The 12,020-nt window shown below is 42.7% G+C and overlaps 1 protein-coding gene across 1 annotated transcript in view; it reads right to left on the reverse strand.

Annotated features, from left to right (window-relative positions):
• LOC124606299 (beta-alanine transporter-like) overlaps positions 1-12,020 on the reverse strand; it is a 489,380-nt gene that overhangs the window by 387,293 nt on the left and 90,067 nt on the right. The window contains exon 2 of the mRNA XM_047138280.1: positions 10,874-10,977. Coding sequence (XP_046994236.1) covers positions 10,874-10,977 — 104 coding nt within the window. The remainder of the gene's footprint in view (positions 1-10,873; positions 10,978-12,020) is intronic.

The following is a 12,020-nucleotide window of genomic DNA, read 5'->3' on the forward strand; positions in this document are numbered from 1 at the left end:
TGATAGAAAAGATTAAATAAAAAAAGTCTGTCTACGGAATACAGTCTCATTTCTCCAAAGATGATGGAGTCAAAAATCCGATAAAAGCCTCTTTGGAATACGATGTAAAATCAGGTCAAGAAGCTAGTCCACTAGTAACACGAAATGCTGTTAGCTGCAAAATAAACAGATCTGCTATGACGTACGTTCTTTAAACTATGTATTCCTTTTATTCTTAATATCGGTTGTGTAAAAAGCATTTTTTTCCTTTTGTCAATATTCCCATGTAATATTATTTTTCTGTAATCGCAATAATAATATAACCAGAAACTAAACTTAGTGAAGTTCATAACGGTTAAAATCCTTTTCATTGAACTACATGTTTATTTATGTTCAACTGTATTATATAAATTATACTCCATATAAGAAGTTGGCTGCTGATCAAGTGCAACTTTACATCGGTATGAAGATAGGACCAAAATAACTTTCACATGATACGGCACTGCCAAGTAACATAGCTCGATGAAACTCTGGCCATACGTAGAACGAAATGCTAGAATACAAAACAGAAGGTAACTGTAAAAAAGCACGCAATGAAACGAACAAGAAAGACGATTTTTATTCAAATACAATAGGCAGACTGAAGCCATCGCTATTCATGATAATCCCATGAATAGTAAAAACGGCAGGACATGGCTCTAATTAGGAAGTGTGATCACCAAGGAATGGCAATACATGCTCTGAACTTATTTTCGGCTTTAGCCAGCTTTCCGTATCCATACGAATTGAGGTTCAGTACTTCCTGTTAGCGCCTGGAGCTCTGGTTCTTTCCCCACACAGCTACGACAATTCACATCCAAAACGTTCTCCCATGCCCGTCACAGGGTTAGTTACACGTTATTGTGGTAGGGGGTACCATTCCTCCACTATTTCGGCTGACAACTTCTGCACGATCGTTGGTGCATACGGGCGATTTGCCGCACATCCCCCAAACGCATCCCACACTTCTGAGATTGGATTTTAGTCCGAGAAAGTGGCAAGCCACTCCATTCACCGAATATCCGGTCCTTCCAAGAGCTCCTCCACTAGCATTGTCCGATACGGACATGCATTGTTATCCAGAAAAATGAAGACGGGCCCTAAAAAGTCACACATGACGAAGGAGTACCACGTCACAATAATGAGTAATTTGTTTTCAAGGATCTGGAGGTCAGTACGCCCATGCAATATTATGCCCCCACAGCATCACACTTACACCACGAAAATTATAATCTTCGAAAATGTTCCTGGGTGCGCTACGCGTTCCCATCTCTTGCTATATAATGGTGCGTATTGCACCCAGGAACACAATGGAACATGCTGCTGTTGTGCCCAGAAGACGGTGTTATAGTGATATACCACCTGCGATGACTCCACAGGCGCCGGCCGATGTGGCTGAGCGGTTCTAGGCACTTCAGTCTGGAACCGCGCGACCACTACGGTCGCAGGTTCGAATCCTGCCTCGGGCATGGATGTGTGTGATGTCCTTAGGTTAGTTAGGTTTAAGTAGTTCTAAGTTCTAGGGGCCTGATGATCTCAGATGTTACGTGCCATAGTGCTCAGAGCCATTTGAACCATTTTGTTCTCCACAGGCGTGACACGGATGTCGGTCGCGTCAGGGACGTCTTCTTTTTTACACAGTAAATATTTTTTATTAACCCATCGAACAGTTATAAAATATGGACGATGTCGATGAGCTAGTTGTCTCTTCTGTGACTATTGTTTATGTGATAAATGAGTAGTTCCCTAGTTACCTGGTTTTCTATAATTTCCATAAGACTGCTGCAAATATCATTCGAGAGATTTATCCCAGGCGTGGAAAATTACGCAGCGGGAGTGACGCGGAAGATATTTGGCATTCGGTACATCAGAAAGCGAATTTTCTCAATGATTTTCCCCAATACTGCGTTACAAAACAGCGTTTCACACGTCAACGTGGAATGAACCCCGCCACCAGCCAGCTTAATACCAAAAACATGTATGCTGTGCTACAAGGGTGCGGCGGATGATAACCAAAAGTGTCCTGCTATGAAAGGAAATGGCGCTCCAGAATCACTCCTGACTGTCATCTACGGAATATTTCTACCCATCGTTTAATTACTGTGATACCGGACGCTGGTGAAGCCATGCCAGCTGGGACACACCACGAAGAAATTATCCTAATGGGACGGAAATCGATAGATTTCTTGTACGTGTACAGATAAACAAATGATTACAATTTCATTATAACTGGTTGATTTATTCAAGTGAAATAGATCCACAAATAGAGGAAGTTAGTAACACGTTGGTCCACTTCTGGCCCTTATGCAATCTGTTTTCCGGCTTGCGGTTGACCGAAAGGGTTGCTGGATGTCCTCTGGGATACCGTGCCAAATTTTCTTCAATTGGCCCACACGATCGTCAAAATACCGAGCTTGTTGCAGGGCCCTGCCCATAACGCCCTAACTTTGGGGAGAGATCCGGCGACCTTGCTCTCCAAGAACGGGCTAGTCAAACACGAGGACAAGCAGTAGAAACTGTCGCAGTGTGCGGTTAAACATTATCTTGCTGAAATATAAGCCCACGATGGCCTGCCAAGAACGCCGATAGAACGGGGCGTAGAATGATTTCATCGTAGTGCTGTGCTATAAGGGTGAAGCAGATGATAACTAAAAGTGTCTTGCTGTGAAAGGAAATGGCACGCCACCATCACTCCTGACTGTCTGCCCGAGTAGAGGGTGATACTCAGGTTTGTACCCCACCACTGTCCGGTGCGTCCACAGACAGGTCTTCGTAGGTCATCGGGACTTATTAAGAAGCATAACTCATCACTGAAGACAATTGTACCTCAGTCAATGAGATCCAACGCTGGAGGCGTCTCTCGAGACAGTCCAGACAGTGGTAGGATAACAACCTGATTGTCGCCTGCTTTACGGTCCAACAACCAGGAGTGCTGCTTTGCGTAGCCACTTCTTTTCGAAACATTGGTTGTCAACCTCGTCGTCCCTACGGATTAGCAGAAAGTGCAAAATGGCTAAGCGAGAATCTCTAGAGGATAAAGAATCATGAACACCATAGGGAGATAAGGATGCTGCCGACAGAAAAATTAAAGTGATCTTCGTAGGAAAGAGATGTATATGTATGAAAGTAAAGAACTGAGACGGCAAACCAGTACTAAGGAAAGAAGGGAAAGCTGAAAGGTGCAAGCCACAGATGATCAGATGGGAGATACGGTACTGTGAGAAGAATTTGACATAGCACTGAATTCTCAAAGCGAAAACAAAGCCGCTGGGATAAGCGAAATTCCCTCAGGACTGCTGAAATCCTTGGCACAGGTAGCCATCAGAAAATCTTCGTTTACATTTTTTCTTCTCAACAGTCTTCTGACAGGATTGCTGCAGGCCGCCACGAATTCCTCTCCTGTGCCAACCTCTTCATCTCAGAGTAGCACTTGCAACCAACGTCCTCAATTATTTGGTGGATGTATTCTAATCTCTGTCTTCCTCCACAGGTTTTGCCCTCTACAGCTCCCTCTAGTGATATGGAAGTCACTCCCTCATGTCTTAACAGATATCCTATCATCATGTCCCTTCTCCTTATAAGTGTTTTCCACATATTCGTTTCCTCTCCAGTTCTACGGACAACCTACTCATTCCTTACCTTACCAGTCCCCCTATTTTCAACATTCGTCTTTGCACTACATCTCAGTGCTTCGTTTCTCCTGTGTTACGGTTTTACCGCAGTCCATGTTTCACTACCACAGAATGGTTCAACCTAGACGTACATTGTCGGAACTTTCTTCCTCAAATTAAGGCCTATTTTTGATGTAGACTTCCCTTGCCCAGGAAAGCCCATTTTGCCATTGATCCGCCCGTCATTGGTTACTTTACTGCCTAGGTAGCAGAATTCCTGAACTTCATCTACTTCGTGACCATCAATTCTGATGTTAAGTTTCTAGCTGTTCTCATTTCTGCTACTTCTCATAACTTTCGTCTTCCTTCGATTTACTCTCAGTCCATATTCTGTACTGATTAGATTGTTCATTCCATTCAGCAGATCATGTAATTCTTTTTCATTTTCATTCGGGATAGCAATGTCACCAGCGAATCGTATCATTGATATCCTTTCGACTTTAATTTTAATTCCGCTCCTAAAACTTTCTTTTATGTCTTCCATGTACAGACTGAACAATATGGGCGAAAAACTACATATATTCCATACATCATTTTAAATTCGAGCATTTTGTTCTTGGTCGTCCACACTTACTACTGCCTCTTGGCTCATGTACGTATTGTATATTACCCACCTCTCCCTAGAGCTTACACCTATTGTTCTCAGCATTTCGAACATTTTGCACCATTTTACATTGTCCAACTTTTTTCCAGGACAACAATTCCCGTGAACGTGCCTTGATTTTTCTTTGGTTTTGCTCCCATCATAACTCGCCTAGTAACAATAGCCTCTCTGGCGCTTTAAGCTTTCCTAAAGCCAAACTGATCGTCAACTAACAAATCCTCAATTTGCCTATCTATTCTTTGTATATTATTCTTGTCAGAAACTTGGATGCATGAGCTGATAAACTGATTGTGCGATAATTTTCACACTTGTCAGCTCTTTCAGTCTTCGGAATTGTGTGACTGATATTTTTCGAAAAGTCAGATAGTATGTCGCCAGACTTATACATTCCACACACCAACATGTATAGTCGTTCAGTTGCCAGTTCTAATACTGGGTCTCCTGTCTCTTCTAAATCGACTTCTGCTACTTCTTCTATTACATCAGACAAATCTTCCCCCTCATAGAAACTTCAAATAAATTTGTTCCACATATCCGCTATCTCCGCTGTACTTAACAGTGGAATTCCCGGTCACTTTTAATGTCACTGAAGGTTGTTTCGAATTTCCTGTATGCTGAGTCTGTCCTTCACACCATCATTTCTTTTTCGAGTTCTTCACATTTATCATGAAGCCATTTAGTCTTAGCTTTCCTGAACTTCCTATTTTTTTCATTCCTCGGCAACTTGTATTTCTGTATTCCCAAGTTTCCCAGAAAATTTTTGTACTTCCACCTTTCATCGATCAACTGAAGTATTTCTTCTGTTACCCGTGGTTTCTTCGCAGTTACCTTCCTTGTACCCATGTTTTTCGTCCTGATTTCCGTGATGGCCCTTTTTAGAGATGTCCATTCCTCTTCGACTACACTGTCCGCAGAGCTGTTCTTGATAACTGTATCTGCAACCTTAGAGAACATCAAGCGTATCTCATTATTTCTCAGTACGTCTATGTCTGTTGATTATTCCTGACTAATCTCTTAAGCTTCAGCCTACTCTTCATCACTATTAAAGTGTGGTCTGAGTCTATATCTGCTCCTGGGTACGCCTTACAATCCAGTATCTGATATCGGAATCTGTCTGTTCATGTCTTAATCTAACGGAAATCTTGAATTGTCATCCGCCCTTTTCCGAGTATACCTCCTCCTCCTGTGATTCATGAACGGAGTATTTGCGATTAGTAGCTGCAATTTATTACAGAATTCTATTAGTCTTCCTCGTCTCCCATTCCTTGTCCCAAGCCTATATTCCCCTTTACCTTTTTCTTCCACTCCTTCTCCCTAGTTTGCTGTAGATTCTGATAAGAACAACCCTATCACTTAACTGTTCACAGTAATGCACTCTCTGTTCTACATTTCTGTTAATAATGAATCCTACTCTCGTTATAACATTTTCTGCTGCTGTTGATATTACCCTGTACTCATCTGACCAGAGATCTATGTCGTCTTTATTTTTCACTTCACTGACCCCTACTATATCTAGACTGAGTATTGGCATTTCCCTTTTAAGATTTTCTAATTTCGGTACCACGTTCAAGCCTCTGACATTCCACGCCTCGACTCGTAGAAGGTTATCCTTTCGTCGATCATTCAATCTTTTTGTCATGGTCACCTCCCTGTTGGCAGTCCCCTCCAGGAGATCCTAATGGGAGGATTATTCCGGAATCTTTTGCCTATGGAGGGATGATCATTACACTTTTTCTTCAATTACAGGCCACATGTAGTGTGGATAAACGTTACATTTTTTTATTGCCTTCAGCATCCTCACTCCGCTAATCATTGCCGATTCTTCCGCCTTTAGGGGCAGTTTCCCACCCCATAGACATGAGAGTGAACTGAACATCTGTCCGCTCCTCCGCCCTCTATGACAAAGCCGTTGGCCAGAAGTTCTCGCCCGCCAATGGTGGTTATTATTCAAAATTCGTGTAGTGGCGGTATTCAAACCCTGGACCGTGCACATTTTGACTATTTATCAAAGACGCTAACCATAAAGCTAACGTGAAAAATATACAACACAGGGGAAATACCTTGAGACTCAAAAAGAACGTAATATCTCCTATTCGAAAGAAAGTATATGCTAACAGATGTGAATGTTACCAAAGTATCAGTATACCAAGTCATGTGCGTACCTGTGTTTACAACTTTTATAGATTTAGGTATAGTTTTTGAAATTGTTGATTGGAACACACCCTATATCTCAGAACGTTTCTTTCGGTCATCAGTCTTCTGACTTGCTGACCCGCTACGAATTCCTCTCCCGTGCCAGCCTCTTTATCGAAGAGTAGAACTTGAAACCTACGTTCTCAATTATTTGTTGGATAAATTCCAATCTTTGTCTTCCCTTAACAGATATGCTATCATCCTGTCCTTTCTTCTTGTCAGTGTTTTCTGTATATTTTTTCCTCTACCATTCTTCACATAATCTTCTGATTCCTTACTTAATTTTTACGTTGTTCTACTGAATCGGGATCTGAGTGTACGCCTAACAGTGGCTCTGAGCACTATGGGACTTAACTACTGAGGTCATCAGCCCCCTAGAACCTAGAACTACTCAAAGCTAACTAACCTAAGGGCATCACACACATCCATGCCCGAGCCTGGATTCGAACCTACGGCCATAGCGGTCGCGCGGTTCCAGACTGTAGCGCCTAGAACCGCTCAGCCATTACGGCCGGCTACGCCTAACAATCGAGTGTCTCATTTCGCAGTCTCTACTTGACCATGGTGTAATCTAACTGTAATCTTCCGTATCTCTCGGCGTTTTGAAACTATGTCTCCTTCTCTTGTGATTTTTGAACAGGGTATTTGCTATTATTAGCTGAAATATATTGAAGAAGTCAATTAGTCTTTCTCCTCTCTCACTTCTAGCACCAAGCCCATATTCTCCCGTCATGCTTTCTTCTCTTCGTTCCGCTATAAACACATTCCAGTGCCGTGTGACTATTAGATTCTCACCTCCCTTTATGTTTATTACCCTTCAATATCCTCATACTCTGCCTCTTCCTCTTCGACTTGCTACGTCTACATGTAGAGCTGAATTGTGGTAGAAAGGTAACAGGGGTGAAATGCTGGGAACGAAAGGTTATATACAACTTGTACAGAAACCAGACAGCGTTACAATAGACAAAGGGCTTGAAATTAAAGCGGTGGTAGGGATGGGAGTGAACAGGATATTAGTGTACTCACAATGTTATTGAATCTGTACATTCAACAAGCAATAAAGTAAGACATTGTAAAATTTGGAGAAGGAATCAAAGTTCAGGAGAAAGAAATAAAAATAATGAAGTTCGTCGATAACACTGGAATTATGTTGACAAAAAATGACTTTGAGGCGCAGTTAAAAAGAATGGAAAATGTCTTGAATGGAGAATATAAGATGAAAATTAACAAAATCAAGACAACTGTAATGGAATGTAGTCGATTTAAATCAGATGATGCTCAGGGAATTGTATTAGGCAATGGGACACTAAAAGTGGTAGTTGAGTTTCGCGTACTGGGCAGTAAGATAAATGATGATGGCCGAAGCAGAACGGATATAATATGTACACTGGTGGTGTAAAGAAAACGGTTTCTGAAGAACAGAAATTTGTTAACATGGAATTGAAATTTAAGTGGTAGGAAGCTTTTTCTCTAAGCATTTGTCTGCAGTGTAGGCATATATGGAGACGTTTGCTATACGCCGTTCGGACAAGAGGAGAATAGAAGCTTTTGAAATGTTGTGGTACAGAAGGCAGACTACATAAGGTATAAGGGGGTGCTGAATATAGTCGCGGAGAAATGAAATTTGTGACATAACTTGAGTAGAACAATGGACCAGTTGATAGGACACGATCACAGAGAAAAAGGAATCGTCAATTTAAAACTAGATGAAATTATGTGGTTGTGTGAGGGGGGGGGGGGAGGCGAGGGGAGGTAAAATTTTGCAGAGGGAGACCAAGAAACGAGTAAAGCAAGCAAGGTCAAATGGATATGGGTCGTAGTAGCTATTCGGAGATGAAGGGGCTTTCGAGCGATGGAGTAGTCTGGAGAGCTGTATCAGACCAATCCTCGGACTGAAGGCCACCACAACAATAGCAGTGACTTCCTAACACTTACTTAAATAATAAAAGACCTATAAAATGTTGATAATTTATGACTGCATAGTCTCGCTGCGAAAAATATAATCTCCTCTGACTCTATAAGCGGAACTGGTTATACAACGACGAACCTTCGACTGCGGTTCCCACAGTCATTGACAACCGATAGCCTTTTTTGCCTTCTCTGCCCCTAATAGTAGAGTGGGCATTGCGAATTTAGACTCACTGTACATTCAGAGTATTTTGAAACAAATAGCTGGAGAGCTAGCAGTGTACCAGGTGGGCGACCGTGACCTATCGTTACGATCATCGTCTAACAACGTAAAGAGTGACAAAACAGCTTCCCAGTCTACGTGCTCTGCACTTTATCCACTACAAGCCTCATATTAGAAATACGGTCTATTTGGCCAACCTAATTAAGCATCTGCTTATTGGATTGTGTAATTTTATTGTTAGTTTTAATGTGGTCTGGTTCTTCACCCTCATTGTCATCAAAGACTGGATAGACCTGTTCCCCAATTCTGAGGAGCTGTTCAAACACACCCTGGCGTCGTCTTATTTTTTTGAGACGGAGAGTAATTGAATCGGGCGCACGGTGTTGCGATACAGAGGTAATTACATCCAAGCATAGCTAGCCTATTATTTATGGAGAACGTTGGAGAGATCTGAATGGTGGACTGACAAACAGACTATTTCTTTGAACATTTCAGTAGTTTCTATGAGCACTTCACGACAACGGCTGAGATTGAAGAAAACGACGCCTTGCCCTTGGCCGGCCGCTGTGGCCGAGCGGTTCTAGACGCTTCAGTCCGGAACCGTGCTGCTGCTGCGGCGGCAGGTTCGAATCCCGCCTCAGTCATGGATGTGTGTAATGTCCTTAGGTTAGATAGGTTTAAGTAGTTCTAAGTCTAGGGGACTGATGACCTCAGATGTTAAGTCCCACAGTGCTTAGAGCCATTTGAACCTTGCTCTTGTTTGACGTTCTCGTCTGCTGGAAATCCAATGGCTATTTCAGACAAAGTGTACGCAGAAAAGCGACGAATCGATATCTGCAAGCATTCGGGCACCACTGCAGTGGTCGAAGACGCATTGTTCTAAGGAGAATGCTGCAGCAGTCCCGGACAATCGAAACTAGTAATAAGAATTGAACCACCTGGAAAATGCCTTCCGTGAGATTGGCTACAACAAATAACGAAAAACGCAAGTAATTTCAAGAGGTATCCTCGAGCATAATACCGCCGAGAAGTAGAGTAAAATGCTTGCATTTTCGTCATTCTCTTGTTCAGTTAGAGGAAAGATTAACCAAATCATGTAGTTGATCTTCTGGTCCCAGTTAAAATACGTCAAATCAAGACGCCCGTGAAAAACAGTGTAGACCTCAGCGCTACTGGCGTTTACGAAAATTGTGTTAATGTGAGCATTATTACCTCGGGCAGTCTGTGTGCACTGTAGAACAGCACTTGACTAAACTTGAGACGTGCCGACGACAGCATTACCCGTAAAAACAGGCAGTAGCTGAACATGAACAGAAAATTTATCAAATTCCATTCTGTGACAGACATTTCCTCACATAGCGCAATGGTTTCTGCCATGGGTATTTATAGAAGCTACAGAGAACAAAATTCTGATGACCTCGTCAATAAAGACGGCGATTTACGGCTGGGTACAGTGTGAAACCTTGTTGAAGAGAGTTTGAAGCTCGCGCTCCAGATGTGGGTCTTATACGGCGTGGGTTGAGCACCAGTAATACCGCAGCCGGTATCATGGTTGTATGACGTCGAGCGAGGTCAGTAGCTACATGGCAATCACAAACCGCTAACGGCTAAAGGGCACTAGGCCTAAAGCTCGTGAATGTGTAGAATGTGTAACCTCTTGATGCTGCTGGCAGCCTGAGGAGATTCCATTGCCTGGAGAAATCGAACCAAATGATTAACTTGTGTCAGTTTTATGTGACTACAGACCAGCCGTGGAATCATCCTTACATTGCGGAGACAGACGTGCAGTGCATAATCGTGACTGAACACCTCGCCAGGGACAGACCAGTTACTGAGCTTTTGTTACCCAGTGTCACTACACCGTTTCTGTTGTTGATGGAATTTCAACCATAGCATTCACAATGATGTTGCTCATGCAGTAGAATCCCTCCCCTTCTAAGACGTTGGAATCTGGGATGGTAAAGGTGACAGATCTGTAACTCAAAATATATTCCAGATTTGGTTTTGTTATTTTCTTGTTTCCTACAAACAATACTGTAACGTGAACGAATTTTTAATAACATTTGCAGGTAATGCTGGTGTAACAACTAATACGCAGAGATAGAAATAACTCACTATACCGGGAGAAACTGTCAAGAACCACCGTGGAGAAGATGGTTTCATCTGCCTGGAGCTCCTTTTCACAAGCAGAACTTCGCAGTGCGCACCAGTACGCCAAGCAATATGTAACGAGTTGGTGTTCCATTGGCCTCTTACCTGTCCTGCAGGTACCCGAAGATGTAGTTGCCGATGAGGCCGCCCACGCCCAGGAGCACGAGTGCCAGCGTTGCGTAGTAGTCCCTGTCGCAGACCAGCTCCCACTGAAACAGTAAGAGGCAGAACACCGAAGTTACTACGTGAGAGGGTAAGCGAAAGGTTTAGTGGTTGCTAAAGTGAAAGTGAGAAAACATTAGTCACTGATATAATACAAAACATAAATGTGGAACTGCACCGTCGAGAGGCAACTAATCGTGCTGAGTTTGGGAATATGTACCAGTTAACTTTATTATTATTTGACTTCACTGTCTGCCTAATCTTCGTAAAAGTTAGCATCCCTAACCTTCCCTCAAAAATGTAGATTAAATTGCACACCACCAGCAACAAACTCCTTTTGATGACAAACCCAAGTGATTCCAAGATACAGCCAATTAAAAACACAACAAGCAACAGTTAAGCAGCAAACCTGGTTTAACCCGAAGAAAAAGTGTTCCTGTTGGTTGCGTCTTTACTACTCTACTCAGCTCAACTGATTTACTTCTTCAGTCGTGTACATGACTAGACACCGTTGTGCCGGAAGTTTGTTTATCTGTTTTAGTTGTTTTTGAGTCTTGAGTATGTGATTTGGTTTGATGCGGCCCGCCACGAATTCCTCTCCTGTGCAAACCTTTTAATCTCAGGGTAACACTTTCAACCTACGTCCTCAACTATTTGCAGGATGTATTCCAGTCTCTGTCTTCCTCTACGATTTTTGGGTCTACAGCTCCCTCTACTACCATGAAATTCACTCCCGATGTCTTAACAGATGTCCTATCATCCTGTCCCTTCTCCTTTTGCATATATTCCTTTCCTCTGTGATTATGCGCAGAACCTCCTCATTCCTGACCTTATCAGTCCACCCGGTTTTCCACATTCGCCTGTAGCACCAAATCGCAAATTGTTCGAATGCCTCCTGCTCCGGTTTTCCAGTAGTCCATGTTTCATAATCATACCCTGCTGCGTTCCAAACGTACATTCTCATTCACTTTACCCTCAAATTAAGGTCTACGCTTGAGACTAGTAGACTTCCCTTGGCCAGAAATGATCTTCTTGGCAGTGCTACTCTGCTTTAGATGTCTCTCTTGCTCCGTCCGTCATTTGTTATCAT

Source organism: Schistocerca americana, chromosome 3 (assembly GCF_021461395.2).
Source record: "Schistocerca americana isolate TAMUIC-IGC-003095 chromosome 3, iqSchAmer2.1, whole genome shotgun sequence".
NCBI lineage: Eukaryota > Metazoa > Arthropoda > Insecta > Orthoptera > Acrididae > Schistocerca > Schistocerca americana.